Consider the following 27,153-nt stretch of genomic DNA (forward strand, 5'->3'; position numbering starts at 1 on the left):
TGGCGGCCGAGGGCAGGCCGGGAGCGGCGCCGCGGCGCGGCTGAGGCCGTTTCCGCCCGCCAGTGCCCGTCACATGACCGTCGGGGGGCTGAGGCCGCCGCTGCCCGGCGCCGAGCGGAGAAAAACGGGGCGGGCGGGCTGCGGCGCGGCGAGCCGAGCCGTGCTCCCGTCCTTTCGGCGGTGGCGGCCGGCAGTCTGGCCCTGGGCTCCCTGCGCGGCCCAGGTGACAGCGAGATGGAGACCGAGGCGGGAGAGGACCGCACCCCGCTGCTGAAGGAGTCCCAGCCCGGCACGGGTGAGAGGAGTAGGGGCAGCCGCCCCGGCGGGCCGTGCCCAACCGGGATCCCGCCTCGCTGCGGACCCGCCGCCCCGGAGCCCCGCGGCGCCGTGAGGGGCGGGGCGGGCCCGGGCCGCGGCGCCTCCCCTGTGGGTCGCGGCGTCGCGTTGCCGTGGAGCCGCCGGGGCCGAGAGCGTCCCTGCGGTGGCCGGTTCCCCCCCCCACCGCCCTGCCAGGGTGACGCCCGTCTCCGCGGCCTCGGGGCTTCGCCGCCCGCCCCGCTCCCTGAGGTGCGGTGCGGTGCGGTGCGGCTGGTGCCGCGGGCGCGGAGGTGTCAGCGAGCGTCCTGCGGCCGGACAGGGGTCGGGGCTTGGTCCTCGGGACTGGTGGCGGGGAACAGGCGCGTGCAGCCCTGGCGCTTAATTAATTCGCCTGTAAATAACGGCCCGTGGCTCGGTGTCTTTTCGGCGAAGACAAGTGGGTAATTCCGGTTTAAATGCCGGCCTGACTCTTACTGACTGCTGGGGTCCACCGAGGTTATTGCAGAATTCTATTTTAAAGCAGAATTTGATTAAGATTAATTGCTCGTTATGGGAGTATAGGGAGGAAGGAAGGTGGAAGAAGGCACGAACGTAATTATAGGAGAGGAGGTTCGTTACGGGGTCAGGACTTAACAGCAGAGCGAATGTGTTTAGAGGGTTGTCTGTGCTGTTTTGTTTCCTCGAATGTACAAACCATAAAGTAAGATTTTAAGTTTCTTCAGTATGCTTTGCAAAAATTCTGTAACCAACTTAGGAAATGTATAACTGCAGTAAGAGGGGCTGCTAACAAAATGACTTAAAAGTGCCAGAGAGACATCTGACTTCAGGTTGGTTATTAAAGCAATATGTTCTTAAGTTTGCACAATGCATCATGCTCCAATTGAGGTGGTTCATCTCGCCCACAAGGAAAAATACAGCAGAAGAGCAACTTCCTTTAACTGCCACACAACTTGCAGCACAGACGTTTTTTTAAACTGCAATTTAAGAATCTTGTTCAATTATAGCTACAGTATTATAAAATATGCCCCTGAAATCAGAATTATGTACAGATGTAGGACCAAAGACTACTGGTCAAGGTAAGACCTTGAACATCATGGTTAGCTGCCTTAAACTTTAGGCAGGTGAATGTCTGTATCTCTTTGATTATGGCAACCTCCTGAAGAGGTGGGTGACTGAAATGAATCTGGAATCTTCTCAAATGTTCTGTTCTGTTAACCTGATCTGATATCCTCAGGTACTGCAGATGCACTTAGTGGAAAGACAGGGAAGTAATAATTTAGCAGCCATTTGTTTCAGACTTGCAGATCTACATGCTTATTAGATTTTTATGACGAACTATTTACGGTTTTAAAAAATCTGACATTGGTGATCTTAAGTTCTTGCGCATCTGTTTTGTGGAGCTTGCTCTCCCAACAAGGTGTATGCCAGTAAGAGGCTTCCAGAGGAAGAGTAGTGGATGTTCCAGTTAATCTGCATTTCCAGGGAAGGGTTACTTCATCAGCCTTCTGTTATTGTTTAACCCCAGCAAATACAGGCAGTGGAAAGGCTAAATAGCTTTACCTGTAGTTATAGTCATTGTTATAAATTATATGACTATACACTTTCTACTTAGGGCAAATTGCTTTTTAAACAACAATAAAGGAAACAAAGCTGCTAGACTAGTTTTGGTGTAGCAAGCACTTCCTTCTCTTGGTGACTATTGTTTTTAAAGTAAGCAGTAAAATCTTGGCTGCTCTCCTTCATGTCATTTAAAAATCAGATATGCCTTTTTTAAATGCTGCTGAGGCAAGACTTGCAATTACTGCAGATCTGGAAGGTGTTTTGCGTATTTGTACAGTAGCTTCACTTATTACTCATTTACTAAATGAACATAGAAAATACAGCCTCTCTGTGTAATTTTAACAACTTGCACAGCCGTAATGAACTTGACATAAAGTTGGTCAGGGTTAGAGACCTCAAAAATGGGAAAGTTCTACTAATTTAATGAAAAATACAGTCTCTCTGTTAGTTCCCCCCCCACTGAAAAAGGCAAAATCATGTAGGCTCATTCCTCGTTTCAAGGAGGTTACCAGAAAGGATCTTTAGAGAGCTTGTCCGCAGGGCGTGCTTTTTGCTTCTTACTGCAGACTGGAGAATCCTGTCAAGAGACATACTGCAGTAGCAGATGAAGCTCCACTCAGTCCTGTTTTTCATAGACATACTTGTTCTATTCATCATTTGAATTCTGAATAGTCAAAGAAAGAAGAGATTGCTGTAGACTGATGTAGTATCTGCAAGTGCTGATCCCCAACCCTCCCGGAGTTTCAGACACCCAGTTTATAACATTTTCTGTTAGCATCATAGTTTCCTCACAAGGGAGGGAAAACTCCACCCCATAGCTATTTGTAAATTCAGCAGATTCTTCGTGTAGTTTCTCAACAATTTGACATTTCTGCTCAGTAGGTCCGGGCATTCTCAGTTCATAAAGAGTATCTGCAGAGCTGTAAACTGTATTTTGTATAGATACAAAATTTATTGCTACTCCTGATGTGCTGGCCAAGTTACAGTTCAACTCTGATCTGAGTCTCCTGGTACTGATGAACGGTCTCTGCCAAGTGCTGCCATGTTACAGTGCAAAACCTGATATCTGGGTCTAAACAGCTGACGGAGTCGACTTAATGCCACAATACGGATTTTATGCTGAATCTAAGACTGATTTTCCTTTCTCAACTTTGTTGTTGCATGGTGACTGCAGAATAGGGGCATACTGGGAAGCTACTGGTGTTTCACAGTGCCACCAGAGTTTTTGCCATTCCCCTTTCTGCTAGTTTTGTCTGTTTGACAGCTATCAGCAAATGCATATTCCTTTATAAGCAAACTTACAGAAGGAAAACTTGTCATAGAAAACAGCCTGGAATCTCAATGACTGTTCTTTAAAACTACTTTAAGGGTCTCTGTTTTTCTTGAACTGTTTTCACCTATATGACAGGCTTCCCACTAATCTTGGGCTTTTTTTAGTGTGAAGTTCTACTTTGAATAAATACTGCTGTATTTTGGAGAAGACTTTTGAAACCATGTTTCTCAATCCATTTCCACAGACCACACCCCACACACTTTCACTGCAGTCCCCACACTTGGCCAGGTAGCTACCAGCTGTCTAACCCAGAGTTACATTTGTTTTGCACATCAGTAGAAAATTGGGCTTTTTTTTTCTTTTCCTACCATCAATTTAGCCTCTACCCTTATTGAATACACCCCTTAAGACTAGAACAATTAGCTCATTTTCTTCCCTATTTTTTTCTTACCCATGCGTTTCTGAGATTATTAGTAAAAACTGCTTATCAGTTGTTCTTACTTTTTTAGATTCTGTTAAAAACAAAATTTGTCATTTACTCTCGTTTCAGTCCCTGCATGCTGCTCAGCTCGCTACAATCTAGCACTACTGGCCTTTTTTGGGTTCTTCCTCCTGTACGCATTACGTGTGAATCTAAGCGTTGCTCTGGTGGATATGGTAGAACCTAATACAAGCATAGCAAAGAATACAACTTCTAGTGTGTGTCCAGAGCATTCCTCCACCATAAATGTTCCTCGCAACACAACGGTGAGGTCTCAAACATATTGTCCTGTAATGTAGCATGTAAAAGTGTTTTTAATAGACATCTGTGGTTGATGACTCATGCTTAGGTGACAACAGAACAGGCTACTTTTTACCAGATGGCCTTTTCAGTGGTTCTTTTAAAGCTATTCTGAAAAATAATAGCCTTAAATGACTAGATTATTTGGAAGTGCAGTGCTCAGGGTCAGTTTCTTTATGTACATCCTTTCTGTGCTATTCCTTGCAAATTGGCTAATCTGACCTTGTAGATCTACTGTGACTCTGTTTTATATGGCAGTGATCAACTGTTACTGTTATATCTGCATCAGAGCTCACATCACTGACCATATTTGCCTGTTCTTTGTACAGTCTCAATGGTGTGAAATTTAATTACAAATTAACGTGTAGTATTTTTCCTCCTCATTTCCTTGATCTTTCTCAGGTCATGATTCTTGTCTTTATCTTTTATCTCTGACTTCCCTTCCAGTAATCCTTAAAATAACATTTCTTAACTGAACTGTTGAATATGAAAAAATGCTTTAAAAAAAAAAAAACAAACCCACCAACTTTGTGAATTTGGACTTGCATAGATCTCATCTTATAATTGAAGTTTATTACTGAGCACTCTTGCCATCCTGCTGCCTTCATTTTGTTTGCTTGTTTAGAGGTCATTTATTATTTATCACAAGCAAATTATAATTGAGAACTTTACGGGAATAAGATTCTGTCTCATCACTTCTGTGAAATGTATGCTGCTCATTTAGATGCTCGTAAATTGGGCTTTTGGAAATGATCCCAAACTTCAAAATCACTTTATTGGGCAACAGTTTGTGTCTTGTTGACTTCCTTTATAGCTTCAGGCTCCTTATCTCGATCATCTTTGCTTTTGTTACTTTGTCTGCTAAACTAATCTTCCCTCTGTTGTGCTTATCCCATTCTTCAACCTACCCTTGTGAGTCCTGTCCTTGGCTGCTCTGTTTCTTTATATTAAATTTAAGCATCTGCATCTCCCTGTTTGCTTTTCTGTCTGTACATTTTCTGCAGGAAAAGCTGTTTTCTAGAGAATGACAGAATGTCCACACTTTGATACAGAATTGGAATTCACACTCATGCAGACTACATAGTCTGTACCTGTGTCACCTAACCCAAGTTGCTTAGAACTCAAAAAAGGATGACTGCCCAAACACAGTACGTTGCACGTTGTGATGATTTGCATACTTGGGCCAGATATTTCTGGACAGACTGTAAACTGCCTAAATAAGCTTTCAACACAACTTCAATTACAGTATAGATGTGTGTAGAGGAAGGAGACCCTAGGGAAGAGGCCATGGAAGGTTTGTAATTTAGTTGTAAAGGACTAAATAATAGATCAATGTTATATAACATACAGTTAGAGAAACGGCTATTTTGAACTTGCTGCATTTTGTCTGTATTTTTTAGGGCCAAAAGTATTCTTGGGATGCTGATACTCAGGGATGGATCCTTGGTTCTTTTTTCTATGGCTACATCATTACTCAGATTCCAGGAGGATATCTTGCAAGCAAAATTGGAGGGAAGCTGTTGCTGGGGTTCGGCATCTTTGGTACCTCTGTATTCACCTTGCTTACCCCCTTGGCTGCAAACCTGGGAGTTGGCTACCTCATAGCTGTCAGAGCCTTGGAAGGACTGGGAGAGGTAATCCTTTTTCTCTCTAGATTGAAAATGTATCTGAATAATTTATTAATAAATTGTAGCAATTAGACACTGTGGGTGTTGGTATGCTGAAGTAGTGTATGGATTGTTTTGCTTTAAGTAGCTTAGTTTTAATTTTTTTTGAGTAATTAAAAAGTTTGCCATGTATTTTAGCCTAAGCTTTTAGAATAAAAAATAGGGTTTTATTTGTAAGGACACTTGAGACAAAACTAGAGTTATCCCTTGTCATTTGTCAGAAACCAGGAACTCAAACCAGTATTGTTTATACTGGAAAAGCTGCAAGAATACAAACAGAATCAACATCAGGAGAAAATAATTCCGCCTCCTTATTCTCGTGCCTTGCACACTTTTTTAAAAGGGGTTTCTTGCTAAACAAAAAGCTAACAGATTGTACTACTGCTTTTTAATGAAATACGATTTGAAACATGCAAAGTTGAAGTGAGTTCTTAAATTGCTGCATTTCAACAGAATGAAGTGTTGTTTTCTAGGGTGTTACCTTTCCAGCTATGCATTCAATGTGGTCTTCTTGGGCTCCTCCACTGGAACGCAGCAAGCTCCTTAGTATTTCATATGCAGGTGAGAAATTCCCACGCTGATAATGAGATTATACATTTTTACTGCAGTAACATGGAGGATTGACTTAAATCAAAGGGATTTATATTATACGTTTTAATCAACATTTAATCTGGAAAGCATAACATTGAATTAAATCTTGCTTTGCATTCATTATCTTCATTTATTCATGGCTTTTATAACCCTGAGAAAAGGTATTGATCTGCAGCTAAGTATAACCTTCAATCTAACTTTGGTATAAAGTGGTGCAAAGAGTTACTGTGAAGCTGATGAATAAAAGATACTGTAAATAAAGGAGATTTAGTATTAGGAACAAAAAAAGCTGAGGCAGAATCCAATTATAGTGGTGTTTGGTTCTTGCTTTTTTTAAGTGTTTTTGGAGGAACTCAAAGAAGAAAATGTCCAAGGTACCAGGTATTGCTGCAAGAGCTCCTTGTCAGAGTCTAATACTCCCTGACCAGATTCTCTTGGAAATTCTATGTCTGGAAGGTGTGATGTTTGATATCAGATGTATATGTTTTAAAATATTTGATGTTACACAGGAATTTTGATTCAGCAGAGTGACACAAAATACACTGAAAGCACAGTACAAATGTAAGTTAACAAAGCAATAGCATTTGCAACACATATTTGCATTATTGGTCTCTAGTATGCTCACCATCACGATGCTGAGAATCCCTCATCTGGAGGGAGCCCGTGGGTTGAAGTCTGTTGTTATCTTAGAAATTCTGTTGTTAGTTGTTTAGTTTTTACACGTTATGTTGGGCTGAGCCATGTATTCACTCCCCTCATGCTGGTCTGGCAAACTCAGTGAGACAGTCACATTTTTAATGAACCCCAGGAGGAATGTTTACACCACCAGCTGATCCACTCAACTGACATAGCTGTTTATCTAAAACAAAGGCCACCCTCTGGTCCCCTTTGTGTTGAGATAAAGTCAGCTTTCTGTGCAACAGCTGCAGTCAATCATACCCAGCATTATTCCCTGAGCTTCATGGACACATTGCTCTTGGCCATCTCCACTGAGCCTTTGTCTATTTTAGGGGTTTATTGGTCAGTTGCTGCTCAATGAAGTATTTGTGGGGCAGGTGAAAAATGTAGCTTTCTAAATTTACTAGTCAAAATTGATATTATTTCCTTGAGGATGACAAACTTTGCATTCACTTAGTGAAGTAATGCTTTGTTTTACTCTTGTTAGTCTGTTACAGCTTTATTATTTGACCTGGGCTTCATCAAGAAGACAGTGCTATACCACGTAAACTGCAGCTACAGTTTCTCAAGCAGCTAAGTCATTCTGGTGGCTCACTTGTGCCAGCAGGAATGAAGCCTTAATCCTTACTTCCTCACTTCCCTCTCAGCCAAGTGTCTCATTCCTTTGTGCTATTTCAGGCACTCGTCAAACCCTTCCATGAGCCACTTTAACCCACCTAATGCAGCAGAAAGCTTTTTATTTTTTTATTTTTTTTTTTTTAATCTGTTTTCTGCCTTATTAGTGAATTAAATCTGCATTAAAAGATGTTTTTTGTGTCAGAGCCAGCACAGCAGTTAAGCAGAGAGCACAGAGTTGGGATTGACATCTACTGCATTTAATAATTGAGAGTTTTTAAGCTGTCGTCTTGTGTCTTGTGATACTATATGCTAATGTACTAGTGAGAGGAGGTTGTTGTCTTGAACAGCCAGTTGTTAGCAGTCGTGGATGAACAGGGCATCTTGTGCAAACTTATCAGAGTGTTTCCTTTTCCCCACATTTTCATGGTTGGCAGTCATGTGATATGTGGCTTATTTAATCATGATCATGTTGATTTTTCTAAGAGAACATATGATTGAGGTTATATATAGTTGTTATTTTGATTTGTATTTTGCATGATGTGTTCTTGTTGTTTGTGCTTGAAGCTTTCTGCCTCAAAAATTACTGTTTCCATGAAGGTTCCACCTAGGCAAGCAGTGTATCAACATATCTAATGTTTTCTGAGTTGAGATTAGGTTTGCAGAAGTGATCGTATAACTAACATTAAGAGACAAGGTCTACTATTTATCACCAGTAGAGTTCCTAAGTATGTAAATAATATGGGTTGGGTTTCTGGTTTAGATTTGGGCAGGGAGAAGGAGGGGGAACCTGCCATCCTTTGCAAATATTTATTCAGGAATATTTTTTCCCACTTTTGGCTTGTATCTGAACTGCAATCTCCTCATCTTTCCCTTCTTCCTTGCCTGATTCTACACCCTGTCAAATTCACGGACCACGAGATTTGAACCTGCTGGTTATATGGATGCCTTCTGGCTCTTGTTTCTAGCATTCCTGTTTCTGTGGAGCTAGTAGGAGTTGTGAGAAATGCAAGCTGACTATACAGAGTCAGAATATCGTTCCCCCTTCTGAGTCCTTAATTATACTGTGATCAGCTCTCTCTTGTTTTGCAGCAGTGCTAGATGCCTAATTTGCATTGGTTTGGATGTATTAAAGCCATCACTTTATTGGAGATGAATATGTCAAAAATGCCTGTTTTATTGCTTTTTGAATGTAATTTTGGATGCTTAGGGCTTTGTGTCTCTCTCTCTACTTGGAGCTGCAGCTTATTGTGCCTGTGTTTCTTTAAGGTGAAGTGGCAGCCCTCTCGTGGTGGTGCATGATTTATTACAGAAAAAGAAAAGAAAAAAAACTGTGAAATGCCACTTGGTTTGTGAAGTCTATAGGAGATGTAATTACTGTTTTTCCACTTTGTTTTACTTTCTTCTGGTAGGTTCACAGCTGGGAACTGTTGTCTCTCTACCACTGTCTGGTTTAATTTGCTACTATATGAACTGGGTTTATGTGTTTTACATATTTGGTAAGTAGGTTTTTTTAATTATTAAAAGTACAATCCATATTATTTTTTAAACACATGGTGTATGCTTTTTTAAAAAACTTATTTTAAGTTTTAAAAATGTGTCTGACATGTAGCATTCCTGTTTTATTCCTCCTGGGAAATTAGAGATATTTAAACTAAGTAGATTCCTGTGTGTAGCTATGTAAGCCTTGCTTCCAATGAGCAAAGCTGTCTCTGAGTTGGACAAAAGCTGGTACAAGTCAAATGCTCTTAACTCTCCTGCTACTTGGAAACAACAGGCTGAAATTTCTTATTTGAAGTGTGAAATTGAGTTAATAACTTTAATCCCAGGAACAAACTTCTTCTCTGAATGAAAGAACATGTGAAATGTTACTGCTGCTTTAAATGGAAACTCTGTGAAAATTCCTGTGACTGCTAGAGAGAACCCTGAAGGAATGCCCAAAATGCAAGGCATAGCATGTTTACTGTGAGTTATATTCTAGAAGAAGCTCAAACACAGAAATATTTTCTAAATAGCATGTCATAGATCTAACTGATGCTTTTTATAGGTCTATTTACATGTCTGAGCCGTTTCTTATTCTATATGGGGAAGGGAGAATTGGAATAAAATACAAGTGTTACGCTTTCCTTAACAAAACCACCTTCAATTTTTGTATAAATAAGAAGGGTTCAAAACAAAGACCTGGACAAAATGAAATAAGTTACAATGTTATATAAAAGTACAGTTGATTTGGACTGACTGTTGAAAAGTTACCTTTTTTCAAATGATAGTTCTGGGGTTTGGCTTAAAGAGGAGGATTTTTACATCAGTTAGGCTGTATGTAGTGATATTCTGTGTATGCGCACAAAATATTTTTTGTGATTTAAACTTAATATGAATTTTCATTTCCTCTGGATGAACCATATCCTTTGTGGCTGTTCCATGTGACTGATAAAAATAGAATATGTATGTGTACGCAACTTTCTTGCTGTATAAGGCACTTCCAAGTGTAAGGAAACAAACAACAAAAAAAACCCAAAAACAAACAAAAAAAAACCCAAGAAAAAGCCCCACTTGCCTGCTTAGTCTTCTTTATTGTTTATTACCTCTAAATGTTCATTGTTAAGCCACTCGGGTGAACTACTGTTTGTAAGTAGATAGAAATAAAAACATAAGCAATTATATTGAGTGAATAACACTCTCAGAAGATTTAGTTAGAAGTTTTTTTCCAAATACTCTAATATACTTTTAATGAACGTTATTTTTCTATCTCCCCACCCATCTCTTCCCAACAACAGGTGCACTGGGCGTATTATGGTTCTTCTTCTGGATGTGGTTAGTTAGTGATACACCAGAAACTCACACAAGCATTTCTCATGCTGAAAGAGAATATATACTCTCTTCTCTAAAAGATCAGGTACAGCACTTTGGTGTAGTCGTATTTACTTAAGTAAGAACATAAACCACAAATATTGTAATTAGTGTGTGCTCTGTTGATGTTTTTCTAAACATCCTTAATCTGAGAGAGAGGCAGAATTTGTCAAAAAATTAAAAATATAGCGCAGTTGTATAAGTGAGAATCAGTAATCAAACACAGCATTTATAATAATGCCTTTTGTCACAGATATTGCGGTGCTTTTTAAATAAAAAGACAAACAAGTCTGTCACTTCTCTTTATACTAGACTCATACTTGTATAATATCTTTAAACTTTGCAGTGCAACATTTTACAACATTTTTTCAATGTGTCTATTAGAGTAAGGAAGAGATTACTGTTTACGGAGAAAACATTTTGAAAATGCTAATGAGCCAGTTCCTAAAGGGCACATAAGAGTTTACTCCTGTTATTGGGGATATGTATTACAACATGTGAAGCTGGTGGAGAGACTAAAGTTAATATCTAGGATTGAGCAGAAAAGATTCAGCTAAATAAACATGTGAGGGGTGACTTTAAATATTTAATCATTTATAGTAAAAGCATGAGGCAACAAATCTCAACAAAGGCAGGCATATGTTTTGAAATTCTGGTGGCAAAATATAATAGTAAATGGTTTACTTTGCAATAATAAGCAGCAGAGCAGTAGCATACATTAGTATACCTTCCATGAGAACTGAACACAGTAATTCATTCACTGCTGATGACTTTCATCTATCAACTGAGGCGAATTTTGTGCCCTTAAGAATGAATGGTCAGCATAGATGGGGGTAGGATCAAAACACTGTAATTAGCAAATATTCCTATAGATGTCCTGATCACTCTCTCTTCCCTTTTTCTCTGCTCCCTGCTTGCTAGCTTTCTACACAGAAATCTGTTCCCTGGAGACCTATACTGAAGTCCCTTCCACTCTGGGCTATTGTTGTGGCACACTTCTCTTATAATTGGACTTTCTATACACTTCTTACTCTATTGCCCACATACATGAAGGAGATCCTGCGGTTTGATGCACAGGAGGTGAGATTAATTTAGAAGAAAGAGACTATAGTTTTATTTAAGAATGAAATAACAGAGATATTCCCTGCTGTTTAGAATAGAGGGACCTATTTAAGAACCTTGGAATGTAAATGTATAACTGGGAAATAGTAAAATAAATTCCCGCAGTTATGTGGATGCATCAGAAATGTTGCCTACCTTGTAATTTCCACTTTTTTTCAGGACTTACTTGACATTTATCTTAATGTTAGCTTTTGAGCTCGTTTTTTTCCTTTTGAAGATGCCTGTAACCTATTTTTAACTGCTTTGATTTAAAACAATAACTATAAAAATATTTTTTTCTGTTATATGGGTTGTATGATTTCTTCAGATTTTATAGCTTGTTTTATGGCTTCTGAAATACTATCTACTACTTTGCTCACTCATAAAGGAGAACATTTCCAGTTAAAGAAAAATAAAACTAAGGAAATCATTGGACAAGTTGCATTTCTGAAAGTATTTTAAGGGGGGCAGAGGGAAGCTTCAGTCTGGTTGATTCCCTTTCCAAATTTTCACTTTCCTTTCCTCAGTGAGCAGCAGAGGTGTAAGATACCTTTTTTAGTAAGGTAAGTAGGATGAAACAAACTGGATTTAAGGTCCAGATATAGTGCTTTTAAAGGATTTTTTTTTTTTCCAAATTAAATTATTCATCAGGGAAAAATCATGGAGGTGGGGGGTATGGAACATTATAATTTATAGTAATTACTTGATTATACTGGTCTTTCTTTAATGAGAAAGTTTCAGTGATAGTGTAGTTTACCTGGAGAAGCTGGTAGAGCTCAAGTAAAAAGGTGCTCAGAAATTCTAGCATAGTCTTTTCCTGGTTTAACACAAGACTGGTTTAGAGCAAACTGAAGACACATGCCATGAAAGAAAGAGATGATGCCAGCAATCTTGGGAGGAAGAGATGGGGAATCTCAGCATTAGAAGAGAAGGTTGTGGTAGAGCAAGCTGCAAAATGGCTGGAAAAAACTAGCTGAATTTGCTGGTTGGGTTCCTTATTGTGCCTCTTTAGGGAATACCTGCATAAACTTCTAGGAAAGTAATTTGCTGCCACAGCCCTCGATTGTATGTGTTTTACAAAACACCATCGCACTAAACGCTAACAGGTTCTTCTGTGAAGCGGTTTCCTATCTCTCTGGATTATGTTTCTTCTTTTTGGAGTGACAGAGTACTGACTGTTGTGAACATTAAAAAAAAAAAAAAAGAAAAAAAAAAAGCTTGCATAGTAGTATTATACTAACTTTGTTGCCACACATTTAGATGGAAATTGCATTACTGCTTAAAATATTATACAGTTGCTACTGTATAGTCCAACAATTTCCACCCTATAATAAAGGGATTGGTTAAAAATAGTGCTGTGTCTTTGAACAGTGCTTCAAAAGATGTTGTTTTATTACTAAAACTATATTCTATTTTTCAAAATTTTATTTACTGCCTTTGAAAACTGAGCATTGAAGCCCAACAGGGAGCATGTTTGAGTGCAGATAAAGTAGATTTCAGGTGGGGAGGTGTTTCTAGTCTCATTTCAAAGTAAATTTCCTAGGGAAGTTTTTGATGCTTCTTTGACAAATACACATTTTATAATGGTGTATAAATGTTAGTGTATTTCTATCCAATAGCTGTCAAAATACCTTTTTTTAATCACAGATGAGATCAAATTACAGCTCTGTTATCAGTAATTATCCATAATTGTAAAGAAAGGCTGTAAACTTATGCAGTTTAGTAGCACTTTTTATTTCCTCTTATCGGAAAATCATGCAGAATCAGGCAGAAGTTTCTAAACAGCTCTTCTTCAAAGTAATGGGAGTTAACAAGTGGCTTAAGCATAAGTAGTGTCAGGTCCTGAATAATACCTTTGCTTTGAGGCCGTAGGATGTCCAGCCTGGATCCGATGAAAGTCTTAGTTCTATATCTTGTCTTTGATTACAGCCAGCATGAGATGTTTCAGCAGACAGATATGGTGTAGTGTGATGCTGAAGAGTTATAGTAGTACAAATCCCTGAGCTTCCATATACCTTTCAAAATTCTGAACAATATTTACAGATTCAGGTTATTTTAACTCACTCAATAGCCTGTCCTGCTTGAAATTGCTGTTTCTGGAAACTTGTATGATCAGGTTAATGTTCACAAGATACGTTCATGTATAGTCATCTTTTTTCTGAACCCAGTTGCTGATTTAAACCTTTGAGTTTTTGGTCTGGCTGCCTTGGTAGTTATGGGTTAAGTCATGCAGTGGAGAGTTTACACATTGGTAACTTTAAAATGCTTTGCTTTTTCTATCCTTAGGTTTCTCTCCTATGGTAATACCAAGTATAGTTATATGGATGGATGGTGTTGACACCTCTGGTTCAGACTCTGTTAATGCTCCAGCACAAGTGATTTTTCAGCATATTGAATTGTCATTTCAGTGTTTTAACTGGTTGTTTGTTGTTTTTTCTTTTTTTTTTTTAATCTCCTTAACAGAATGGGTTCTTATCTGCCCTGCCTTATTTTGGCTGCTGGTTATGTATAATTCTGTCTGGGCAAATTGCTGATTGTTTGCGGGAAAAACAGAACTTGTCCACTGTTTGTGTTCGCAAATGTTTTACTCTAATAGGTAAGTGCAAGTATTATCTGTGGAACATATCATAGTATCAACCTGGGAAAAGTGAAAGGCTTGTGAGAGTAACGTGACATTCCTCTGTGAGATTAGGCAGGATTGTACATGGCTTGATAGCAGCTTTATTTGTACATTAATTTGTCAAGAGTAAATCCTATCTTTTTCCATAAAAAAAGTAGACCTATTGGATAAGAGAACAATAAGAGATTGCCAAAAGCTTTGTTTAGGTCAAGATACATCATTCTTACAAGCAATCTGATTAAACAATTGGTCAGGTAGAATCACCATTAAAGTGGTGATAACTGCTTGACAGAATGATACCTTGTGAATGGCTTTCTCAATCTGAGATGGGATATTGTTCTTCATGAGCCTATTCCCAGCCCCGTGTTCTTCAGTGTTTTCTTTATTTAAAACTTAAGTAGCTGAATAGGAATACAGTTGCAAAATTTACAGTTGCTACCAGGGCAGGAAGACCAAATAGAATCCAAAATGGTCTTGACTAATTTGGAGAAGAGATGATCTGAAATCACCAAGAGATCAGCAAGATCAGGTTTTTAATGAAAAGTGGCAAAAGGCAGTAGGCAAAAGGAAGAAGTTGATTGCTAATTAAAAGAGGGGGCAGGGGAAAGACAAAAAAAGAAAAAAAAAGAGATATTAGGGACAGGGTGCACACAAGTTGTAGCCTGCTTGATGTATGCCCATCCTTTCTGCCTTCTCAATTCTGCTGATTCAATTGCTTTCTTTAAAGCAGTTCTTACAATAAACTCTCAAGCACTTTTTATTTTAAGCTGACACCATTTTGGTGATCCAGTTTACTGTAGGGCCTCATACCCAAGTATGTACAACTGAGGGCAAAGCATGCTGCTGTGTTAGGACAAGCAGGACTGTTAGGTTGGCTTCATGTACATGTAGCTGTTTACAGAGATCGTGATGGTGTCACGTAAATGGGCTCTACTACGGGGAAATGGATACCAAAGTTGACTGCAGAGAGGAAGCAGCATGCACTAGCTCATGATGGCTGCTATGCTGTTTCCAGTACTTGATCATCTCTAAAGCTCTCCAGGGTTCTCTAAATTGTACAGCAGGCTCCAGTATAAATATACCAGACATTCAGGTCTTGTAAACACAAAATAAAACTCATTCTAGAAGGTGTCTGCAGGAGAAATATGCATATATATATATATATATATATGTATGTATGTATATGTATGAACCCTTCCAATTCTACTTTGTCATGACCTGCAGATATCAGTGTTTGTTCCTGAAACCTGGAGAGTTAAATGGGGGATAATTTCTTTGCAGTTCACTGTTCACCTACCAGTGTCAGTGTGGCTTCTATTATCTTTATAAAAAGAAATAAATTTAATTTGTGAAGTCACTTTTGGTATGTGTTGACTTTTGTTATTTTTTTTTTTATCTAGTTGAAGTTTGCTCTTTGCAGCTGGAGTGAGATTTTTCAGGTGTGGCTACCATTCCCTGAGGTAGCAACAGGTTTGCAACCCATCTGTTCTTCCTCACAGGCCCACTGTAATACATGTAGTGCAGTGATGGATTCTGCACGCTAGGTGGTGGTGGAAGTTGCACAGAAAATGTATACGCAGTTTAGAGCCTCTAGTGTTAAAAGTCCGTTGATTCTAAGATTTCTGTCTTAAAGGAATGATTGGACCTGCCGTGTTCTTAGTAGCAGCTGGATTCATAGGCTGCAATTATGCACTGGCTATTGCATTTCTGACCATATCGACAACACTAGGAGGATTTAGTACATCTGGCTACAGCATCAACCATCTGGACATAGCACCTTCGTAAGTATTGCTGAAACTATTGTCAGTGCATGTGATACATTTATGACCACTTCTTTTTTTTGTTTGCTGGGGGTGCCTGGGAGATTTAGCTATGGACCATGTGCTGTACAGATTTGTAGTGTGAACATTAACAGTGCCTCAGGTTTACAGTCTTAAGTGCTGTATTTGCAAAAAGTGCATGTTTGGCAGAGAATATATGAACAACAGTTTAGAAAATTTCAATTTTTGATCCTGCAGTAATAAATGATATAATTCCTGTAATTATATTTACTAGTGTTTTGTCCTATTTGATTCATAATCTTAATGGGACAGTATTTTTGGAACAGCACAATACAATTAAGTGTTTCTTTTAAACTTTTCAGAGCTATCAACCTTTAGCATGAACATTACCATATTTAAGTGCTGTGATACAGGCAAATATTTGTATTTGAAAAGCATTCTATATACTGGTATCAAAATCTTGTTATGAGTAGGTGGCCTGTTATCAGTAAGTGACGAATCAGGTAGGTACAATTGCTCTTAAATGACTGACTTTTAAGAATGGAAAGTCAGAGCTCGGGCTGTAATTTCTCCAATGTGTTACGAATTCAGAATCTGATAGATCCACCAGTTTCCCAAAGAGTATGGAAGTATGTGTATTCTTTTGAGAGTTCACATAAGCATTCTTTGCAGTGGTAAATGTCGAGTACTTTGCTTTGTCATTCATTTACCTGTTTGCAGTAGCACTTAGGTATGAGCAGGGTCAAATGACTTTATCACCAAAGAAGAGAGAGTTTCTGTACTAATGTACAAAATGAAAAGGGTTTAACTTTAAGTGAAAGGGGAAATCATTTTGTTGAAATGTTACCTAGAAGAAAATTCTTAAGATCTGGACTACTTAAAGGGGAGACCTCAGGTCCAAACTGAAGATGGTATCCAGGCTTTGGCCATTAGAATGATGGTGGTCATGTCCACAATGATGGACAAGTTTTGACTTAACAGATGGATATGAAATAGTGCGAGCCCAATTAATCTTGGCGGGTGAGATTAGTTAGCAAGCAAGAGGGAAGGTGTCAGTGCCAGTTATAAACAGCTCGTACTGTGAATTGAATAAGTAAGTAAGAATAGCTTCTGTGATGCACTTTGTTTTAAATCCAGTAGAATTATGAATTTAGAAGATGTAGTTAAGGCAGTGTATCTGTGGTGTTATGGGACAATTATACAACTTCTGTTTCAAGTTTAGCTTTGCAGAACTACAACAGTTAGCTTCCTAAAGATGTAAAATGTTGTCCAGGAGTTGGAGTTACTTATTTTGTGTCTCTGTATTTAAAAATACAAAACACAAGCATTAATGTCAAAAGACATTACTACTGTAAGTAACTTAATGGCAGAACTTGGATAACGGTGCAGTTTTGATTTGCCTCCTTTTCTTTGTACATCACAAATTAGTCTTTGTGTCATTGTTGTAATAGTCCCTGCACAGGACCTTTTCTTTACTCAGTGTACAGGATAGATCCTGCTCTAGAAATGACTGAGTGTTGTCTAGAAGGGGAGACTGGCGTTCATTCCTAAACCCTCTACGGCATAGCTGTAGTAGTTGGAGAGCACATGATGGCTGAGGCAGGGCATTACAGGAGAAAAGAATGGACATGTTTAAGGTAGCTGAACATAGCTCTTGGGAATTCAGTCTTTTCAGTGCTCTGTCACAGAGGTTGCATGTGGTAAGTCAGTTGGATCAGACTCTAGGGCGATCATCTGTGAGAACCATGTTCATACCCTCTGGCTTTAGGAATTTGGACTCTTAAGAGTTCTTTAGTTAGGAAGAGTGATGGGGACTTCTTGAGACTGGTTCAGACTACCGTAATATGTAAAAGGAGTCTGCATCAGCTGTAGTCCAAACTTAAACATCTCATCTGAGAAGCTATGTCAGATCCAGTGAGATTGAAGCCTAGCAGATTTATTGTCTGTTTTCATATGCCTCTTCATACTATTAAGGTCTGGTTTGCAAATATGGTATTACTCAGTGTGGACAGAAGTCAGTGGAGCTGTGCTTTGAATATATGAACAATGATGTTAAATACTCTTAAAATGAGATCCTGAGGATTGTAAATCAAGCATCCAGTAGGCACATACATTCTTGTCCTATGTTTTTGTTTCCTATCTATAGGATGGGTTTCACATTGTCATCTCATCTCTCAAGAGTATTGTGAAAATAAACAAGTATTGTGAAGAGTTCCACTGGAAAGTGTTTGGGATGATTAAAATTATACTTGCAACACTTGAATAGTATGCAGAAAGTAAGGCTTGGGTCCATGCATTGAGCAAGTGAAGTGAAACAGAATATTAAATGGTGCTCATTATGTGATTACAATTCATGCTGTCCACTGAATGCAACAGAGCTGTCACAGGAAAAGGGAAATTGAGCAACTGCTGCGTGTGCCTCTGAGGCGTATGCACAAGGAACTTCTGTATGCAGGTGATGGCTGAGGTTTCCAGAACTAGGATGTTGTGTGTGTTTTCTAATTTGAGAGATACTTCAATTTGCATTTCTAATGTGTTTACTTCAAGGGTGAATTTGTATGTTACAGTATACATAGTATTTTAGGTGTTGAAAACAGCCCCAAGAAAAAAATCATATGGCATGATGCTGATACATATCAGCAGGTATAATTAGATTCACCACATGAACCATGTGATGAATGCTGATCCCTCTGACCAAATTCCACTCTATTCTTCTTGCCCTTGACGAAGTCTTGCTTTTATTCCTTTTGCATTTAAACCATACGGGTTCCTCTAGCCCTTCTTTCCTCTCAGATGGGTTGAAGGGAGCATACTGATTGTGGGTGCAGGAGAGGCAGGTGTCTTGCTGATAGTTCAGGAACTTTGGCCCAGCACTGCCTCTACTAGAGACAAATGGCTGCATATGTGGGAAAACTTCCCTGGATGGAATCATGGTTAGGGTGGATGCTGTTTTATTGAAATCAGTGATTCTCTATTCAGCCCATGCATGCTTTAATTCAGGGCAAATCTGTACAAATTGAGACAAAGACGGAAAAGGGCATGCTCTTGTATTAAAGGTCATAGAAAAAAAAATTATTCTAATGCAGAATTACAAAACCATCTAAGATGAGAGGAAAAAGAAGCCTGTTTTTTTCCCCACCCACTTAACTTTCTGTGACTGTCTGAACTTTGCTGGATGAAATGACCAAGGCAAACATTCACAGTTTCAAGGAAATGCTTGACAATTGTAGAAATCTGAAAATAGGGTCTGCATAAAATTGTGAAGGAAACCTCTGTTAAAATTTTACCCAGAGCTCAATATTTTTTTTAATTTACTGAAAGATTAGAATAACCAGAAGAGATTCAAAGCAGTTTCAGAATGCACTTAAATGCCCATTTTAATTGGTTAAAAGTATGCTGATTAGAATAGCTGAGACCCCCTTGTTGCTAGTAAAACTTGCATTATACCAAAGAAATAATTATTGTATTCAGAGAAAAAAGTGAATGAAAATACAGATACTGAAGGAAAATCAGTATTTGCTACATGTTTTTGGTTTCTAACGTGTTTATTATGCCATCAGTATATTGAATTGGAGAGAGCAGGGACAGGACAAGAGGGAGACAAGATTGTTCTTGTGGGGAAAATGTATTCTATTCTAGCTCTTTCTACATTAATATGTTGCCATGATTACAATTTTTAGTATTGCTGTTACCATAAACCTTTGTAATATTCCTGTAGCTCTGATACACACTACACACTTCACATACCTGTTTTTTATTCTTGATTATACTACTTAACTGGTCTGCAAGTTGATTTGTATTTGCTTATCGCCACTATGCCATAAGAACCTGACCAGTAGCTTACAATTAGTCTTGTTCTACAGATATGTCACTTTTTGCTTTCCCATTTCATATGGGAGTCTGCTGTGCTGAGGGAGTGGCGTAGCAGTTATCTGCATCAAACAGTGAGCGTTATCAAGAATGCAACCTGTGTCAGAAACACTAGGCATAACCAGAGGCATTTAGCCAGCAATTGATTGCCAAATATCTTTGGTGACGAGGGAAACTATTAAACTATGTTTAGTTTTAAAAGTGTGTGTTAGCAGTATTGCAGTGCTTAAACATGTTGAAGACAAAAAGCATTTGGTTCTACTTGAAGGTTTTAAATAGAATTTTGCCATGCGTGCTTATCTGCCTAAGGGAAACTTCTACACTTTCACATTCAGCTTCATAAAGACCTATTAATTCTAAGCACTTTTTGATATAGGAAGACTACATGCTACATTTGTAAGTAATAAGGATCATTTTAATTAAGACATTGGAGCCCAGTCTAAAATACATTGCCATGCTTTTAAATTGATACGCAGTGTTGACTTTCAAGAAAAAAATCAAATAGTAGGCTACATAATTGATGCTTTCTCAAGGAAAAAATTCACATTTCTCTAATATCATTGGACGGGATACAGATATCACAACCTTTTGTAACAGTGCTGTATAACTGAATTCTCCTGTTTTGGTAAATGTCAAAGCTATGCGTTTCTCTAGAAATTAAATTACATTTCTCTCATGTTAAAATTGGTGAGGAAATAATTTCAGTATTCTAAACAGCCTAGAATGATCACTGGGAGATAACTCTTTTCTCCTGTAGTAAACTGCAAATACTAGTATTTTGTATGTTTCTTCAGCCAGCAAATTCACCTTGAAAATATAAACCACGAGGATTTATGCTCTGGTGGTTGGAAGGTTGAGCTCTGCTGTAGAACATCTAGCTCTTGCTTCTCTTCAGTCTCTCTCGCAAGTCTGCGCTTGCGGTACAGTTTCAAACATGATCTTTCAGTATTACCACACTCCTATGGGAGAGATCTTTAATTACCTAGAGATGAAGTGCTGAGACTCAGATATTAAGCAAGTTACCAGCTTTTCCCAGCAAGTTTTTACGGCTGCTGGTGCATGTGCATGCACACGTCTGTGACAGAGCAACATGTTCATGGAACAGGAAGCCCAGACTGGAGCTGCGGGAATGGCAGTCAGCAGAACTGGTTAAATCAGACCCATTTCACCTTGGCCTTGGCCCACAGAAAGCTGAAGAGAAGGATTGCCACAGTGCTCTGAACTCAGGTCTTTGGAACATATGCTCTGTAGTGTAAGTGGGGATATCCATCCACACTGGTGATACTGCCTTCTTGGCAGATGCTTTTTACCAATGATACCTGAACCAACTCTTACTGTTGCCAGACAGCACTCTGGCATACTTGTTGTATTTCCACTCCAAGGCATGCAGTGTTTCTCTTCTAACTTATCTGATGGCTCCATTACAATTTGGTTGTGGCTTAGCAAAGGGGTTGTGAATTTGGATTATGGATCCTGAGCAAAGCCATGAGTAATTTAAGTTAAATTTCATAACTAGCCTCTGGAAAATAGAGATGTATAGAACCATTTAGGTTGGAAAGGATTTTTAAGATCATTGAGTCCAACCCTTATCCTAACATTGCCAAGTCTACCACTAAACCATGTTCCTAAAAATGTACATACCAAGTTGTCAGTGAGTTGTTACTAGAATAAAAGCAAGCCACTCACACTGGAATATTTGTGTTTTAATTTGGCTGTATGATCAAGGTGAGGCCTATGTGATCGGGGTAGGCAAAATTGTTTACATGACAGATAAGCAGGATAAGTTAATAAGCAGTGATAACGATTTTTCTTGCAGGTATGCTGGAATTCTCCTTGGGATCACAAATTCTTTTGCTACTATCCCAGGAATGGTGGGACCAGTTATTGCCAAGAACCTTACTCATAATGTAAGTCTGCTTGCTATTTTTTCAGTTATTATACTTTTATCTCCACTGAATAGAAATTCTGTCTTCTCAAGTCTTCAGTCATTAAATGAAATCTGGGTTATATGTGTAAATTGTACTGTTCTGTTGCTCTGAATGACTTCATTCCTCACCTTTATTCTTCTGATTCTGATCAGGAAAATAAAGGTAAAATTGAAGACCTGTGTAGGGCTTCAAAATTTTAGTGATTCACCCCTTATATTCTCTAGGACTAAAATGAATATATTTTTATCACAGTAAAACTCTGTTCGAGTACCAAGTCGATGAGACAGCTGTGGTATTATTTTAGCAAATTAACACAAGTTCTTTCTTGTTTGGGTTTTTGGGGTTTTTTGTTTGGTTGGTTTTGGTTTGTTTGTTGTTTTTTTTTGTTTGTTTTTTTTTTTTTTTTTTAAATTGATCTCTCACATGAGGCCTTGAGTTGTAAGGTCAGCATTTGTCAGATGAGTGGGAAACTAGACTCAAGTGTGTGTTTTTTATAATGCATCCCTGTGTATGTACTTTACAGGATTATGACATTCTAAGCTGTGTTAGTTTCACAAGACACCTAACTTTTGAACAGTGTTAGATTTGACTTCTAGGATGGTTTAAAGAGTGATTTGGAGTAGAAAAAGGGACCGAGCAGTTGTTTGATTTTTTTTTTTTTTTAATTTTTTTTTTTTAACTCAACTATATGAATTATTCTAAGATCTTTTAAGAAAGGAAGATGGGGGGAGTAATTTTATCGGTACAGTTGAATTTTTGGAGTGGGTGATTTCCTTAATGAACAATTTCATTTTATTTTTAATACATGAATCCAAACAAATTAGTGATTCCACACATCTTGAGTAGGATTTTTTTAAAGTTTTGTTTGGCTTTTTTTCCCCATACTAATGCACTGTTCTGGTATTATTCTGTTTTTGTAGTAAGATGGTTTACGAGTTTTTTATAGAGTCATTTGGAACTGAAAAAAAAAAAAACTTCACATCTTTATTTAAAAAGAAGACAAGACAAAAATCCAAAACTCAAACAAACCACTGTTCTGTGTTACCTATGTCTTAAGGCCTTTCTTAAATAACAGAGTTTAGAGTATTCCTCTTGAAATCTGAGTAAAGCTATCTACCTTGTTTGGTCTAAAAAGATTATGATTCTGGAATTTCTGCATAGTAGTCATTAAGAATAGCTTACTGCATAGTGCAGAGCACTTCAGCTCTTGGATCACCTGACTTGAAAGCAAGCTGCTGTTTCCCCTTACGGTAACAATCACTGTGAGTGTACAGCCTTCATGCAAATGTGAATTTTGATTTGAAGGTTCTGCATCTGAGATGATAAACTGATTCAGATAGTCTAATGCAATTCTGATAGGACTGTGTAAGCTGTATTATTGAACTGAAGTTGACTATGCTCATGATTTGATCTTTTATGTTTATAATGCTTTTAAGTTGCTATGAAATTATGCTGAATAGCATTTACATTTAGTTAGGCAAGGCATGTAGCATCGATTTTAAAGTTACTTTTTCTTGAGTGTGGAGCTGCAAATTGACTGCATCTTTTTTTCTTTCCCCCTTTTGGCAGAATACTGTGGGAGAATGGCAGACTGTTTTCTATATTGCTGCTTCTATTAATCTATTTGGAGCAATTTTCTTTGCATTATTTGCAAGTGGAGAAGTTCAGGACTGGGCAGCCAGTGGATATCACTTCCATAGAAACTGAAGGAGATGTTGAAACACCAAAGCTGTGCTGAATGCCAATGTGCTAGGATTATGTGACCGGAAAAGTGCCTTCCCCACTGATGCCTAGGAGTCTTCAGAGCTTTTCAGTTAAACTATTTTATCTCTATATGTTTTGTACTGAAAATAATTTGACAGCGTATGTGTGCTATTCCCTAACAAGAAACTACTTGGATTAAATATAATAGTTTCATGCTAGGACTTGATATCAAATATATCATCAGAGATACCATTTTAAATCAGTGTGCTAGGCTCCAGTTCTTTCCAGTTTTTAATTAATATTTTCTGAATTAATGTGTAGGCAGATGTTTGTTGATATGGAAAAATGAGAGGAAAAAGCAAAGTGATTATGTAGCACTGTAAGGAGGAATGGCATACAAAGAATTGCACCCAAAAAACTTTTGATTTCTAAGATGAGATTGATAGGTTTTTTGCTGCTTAAAAGTCTAGAAAATCTCTACTTTTCTACAGTCTTTTATAATGCTTTTATTTTGTCAGTGTTTTAATTGGTGTCTAAGAAACGCACACATAATTTTGTTCTATTTTACGCACAAGTTTTAAATATATAAACATTCCCCGTTTCATGAATGCTGCTTCACAACTGAGACAGAGCAATGAGGAAGCAAAATGTACCGTTGTGACTGACAGAATAAGCCATGTGTTACTGTTCTCTATGCTGCAAGCTTTTTAAATAGGCCTTATTTTTATTCCTCTGTGCAAAGAAGAAGCAGTGCAACTCCGTGGTTTCAATCTAGGCAGTGCGCAAGAGTGAACTAGAAATAGAATATCTGCATGCTTACCTTAAAATAACTTTCAGTTTAGCGGTTCATTTTTTTGTCTCTTTGAATCAATGCAGTGGAATTCTTTCCTCTTGTGTGTCGATATATTTGTCAGCTTGCCAGTGTAAATGCAATAAAATAAGGCCAGTGTAGGGAATAAGGAGGAAAATCAGTTTTCTAACAGCCTTGTTTGTTATTCAGATAAAAGTAGAGTTAAAAAGAACTAGTGCAATAACCTGATGCTGTTAGTCTATCAACATAGAATTTGACACTCAAGAGCATCCTTTGCGCAACATGCAATTAAATGCCACGCAGTAGGTTTAAATGAAGTCTGTTAAAACAGTGGCCTTGTTAAGACAAATGGCTGAACAGTCTTGTAGTCACAAAGCAAAGGAAAATTCCTGTGCCAAAGATTCCTGGATTGGAGCAATCAGGTAAAAAAGAAAAATCACTGGGCTCTGGGTTTTTCATTTACCACCAGTCCAAAAGAAAAGCCTGGTACTAAAGCTGCTCCAGTGGAGCCTAGTTTCCTTCATTTCTAGGAAATGGCATCTGCCTCTTCTTTTTAGCTTTAACAGCCACTTTGGTTTGACCTTCCTTGAAGTGTCATGTTCTCTGATGGTGGAACTGTATTTAAACCTGTGTTTGTGTCTGCAGCATTTCCACAATAAACAGTATGAAGTTCAGATTAAATTAGTGGTTGTTCAGTAAGAGTATGTTAAAGCTATATTGTCTCCAGTGTTTCCACAATAAATGGAATTAATACTTCAATGTGCATCTGTTGTTGAAAATTACTCTCTTCCTGAAGTTAGAACACCATTCTCAAAGTATGCTGAGCAAGATTGGTGACTGGATTAAGGGGTGGTTAATATTTTCCTGGAAAATTACCTGCTTCAGAAGTTTCTTGGCTAGTTTTACAGGTGAGTACTATCTTCCATCTGATACTGTATTAAAAGGATTAATTTCACTTTGTGTTTACAGAAATTTGTACTCTTTCAGTAGCCTTGGTTAAAAAGGAGAGGGGGGAAAAAAAACTTACAAAAAAAAAAAGTTTCTGTATATAGATTAAATTTATGTCTTTGCTTTTCTGGAGATCATGAGCAGGGTAACATATGGACAGGGTTGTTATTTCACCTGTTCTGAACTTGGAAACTTCAGCTTCCCGTGCTTTTAATCTTTTTCCTTGAAAACAGTTCTGTTGAATATCAAAATTAAAAAATAAGATACTTAAGGGAGTAGATGCAGTAGAAGTGAATGTAGACATTCTCTGTATCACTGAAATGAGCCTGAACTAGGTTCAGTTAAAACTGAATCAACCAGCAAACTAGGTTTGGTTTTCTTCTCATCTAATGCACCACTAATACTCATTTTGTACACTGTGTAACTTTTAAATGAGCTTGGAAAATGGGACTGAAAAAATTGCTATAAATCCTTATTTTTAGACAACAGGCTACGATTAAGTTAGCAGTACATAACTCTTTCCAATTTTATTTTTTAAAATATCAAAATGTAGGATGGGATTCTTGCTTTCAATTCGGCAAGGCTCTTAACACATAACAAACAAGAAAACAAAAAAGAAACCCACTTAAATTTTACCTTTCTGCATCATGCTCAGAAAAAGGAAAAGCTGTAAGAAAAAGCTGTCAGCATATTTTCTGCTAATCATTGTACAGTTTCTATTGCATTGCCATGTTCCTGCTTGCAGAGTGCTCTGTTTCATCAGTTCAAAACCATTTCTCATATTCTGTATTTTCAGAAGTAACAAGGGTTTTGAGTACCTCTCGTCTCAGTTCACCTGTACGACACAGAATCTTGACAAAAATTGGGTACGCTGTGAGGCCCAACTGTGGTGGCTGTTTTCCTGAAACAATCCTGTGATAGTTATTTTTTGCTGCATTTCCTTAACAGGTATACCAGAGTCAGAAGTTGTGCTCTCCGTTCCATCAAGAAACCTCTGATTAGGATGTCCATCTGGAATAAGGGAAGTCGGTTCAAAACCAGATTTCACCCATTTCAGAGCAGGAGTTGAAGCACTGCTTTGGGAGCATGTCTTAGTGTTGCCAGGTATTTTTAAGTGCATTCTCCTCCATGTCTCCTCCTGACACAGTTCTGCTTAAATATTTTTTGGAACACTTAGTGCAAAGTTCTACCAACATTAGTAACAGCGATGGAATAACTCTTCGCAGAATATCCTACAGCATGTGACATAGATATTGGCCTAAGATCTGAACCATGATCTTTTACAGCCTGGAAAAGTGCCTTCATCATGATTTTCAAAAGAGGGAAAGACCACAAAGGCATGCCAGAGGATAACTCACTACCTTGAGTGAGAAACTGGAGACCCTCCCAGTTAAATCACCATTACAACCTTTCTATTTCCCCTCCTTCATAAAGCTGCCATAATGGTTGTTGGTCATACATTTTAAACTAAAACTACATCTACGTGATTCAAATCCTTGACATAGAAATCAGGTTATTTATTGTGTGCAAAACCATTGATCTGACTTAATGTAACACTTGGTAATTTCTAAGAAGCTCCAATACACTTTTGGCCGATGTAGTTCTCAAGAGAGTTATAACACAATCCAGTGAAAATTGCATTTCTCTGAGAAAAATTATTTCCATGTAAAACTTTAACTGATTGGCCTTATCAGTTAAGCAGTGCTGTTCTAAAAGAGTTGCATGTGTTATTTTAGAGAAGCAATTTTCCTTATCCTATGTAAGCTCCAAAAATGCTGAATTGATTTTTGCTTCTCAGTAGCATACTTAGTAAGATTACACACTGACAGACTTCAGGCCTGGATCAGATGCAAAACATGAAAACTCAGGTAGTGGAGTAATTGAAAAGAAGATTCAGGTACTGATGTGCATTTTCAATGAATGCAGATTAACTTTAGAATAATGGTAACTTTTCTCTTGTTGCAACATAGCCTGTCTAAGGTTGCAACACACTGCAAGAGAGGGTGCCTGGGAGTTGCCCAAGGCATAGCTTATTTGGCTTCTTAAGCCAAAATTCT

General features: G+C 38.2%; 1 protein-coding gene across 1 annotated transcript; it reads left to right on the forward strand.

Annotated features, from left to right (window-relative positions):
- On the forward strand, positions 1-24,907 carry SLC17A5 (solute carrier family 17 member 5). The gene is made up of 11 exons (XM_042803311.1): positions 1-295; positions 3,702-3,898; positions 5,333-5,566; positions 6,073-6,160; positions 8,896-8,982; positions 10,261-10,379; positions 11,255-11,413; positions 13,898-14,030; positions 15,688-15,835; positions 21,522-21,612; positions 23,203-24,907. The coding sequence occupies exons 1-11, from the start codon at positions 235-237 to the stop codon at positions 23,338-23,340; spliced, it is 1,455 nt and encodes a 484-aa protein (XP_042659245.1). The 5' UTR covers positions 1-234; the 3' UTR covers positions 23,341-24,907.
- Positions 24,908-27,153: the final 2,246 nt, after the last annotated feature.

The sequence above is a fragment of the Tyto alba genome, unplaced genomic scaffold (genome assembly GCF_018691265.1).
Source record: "Tyto alba isolate M040663 unplaced genomic scaffold, T.alba_DEE_v4.0 Super-Scaffold_40, whole genome shotgun sequence".
Lineage (NCBI taxonomy): Eukaryota > Metazoa > Chordata > Aves > Strigiformes > Tytonidae > Tyto > Tyto alba.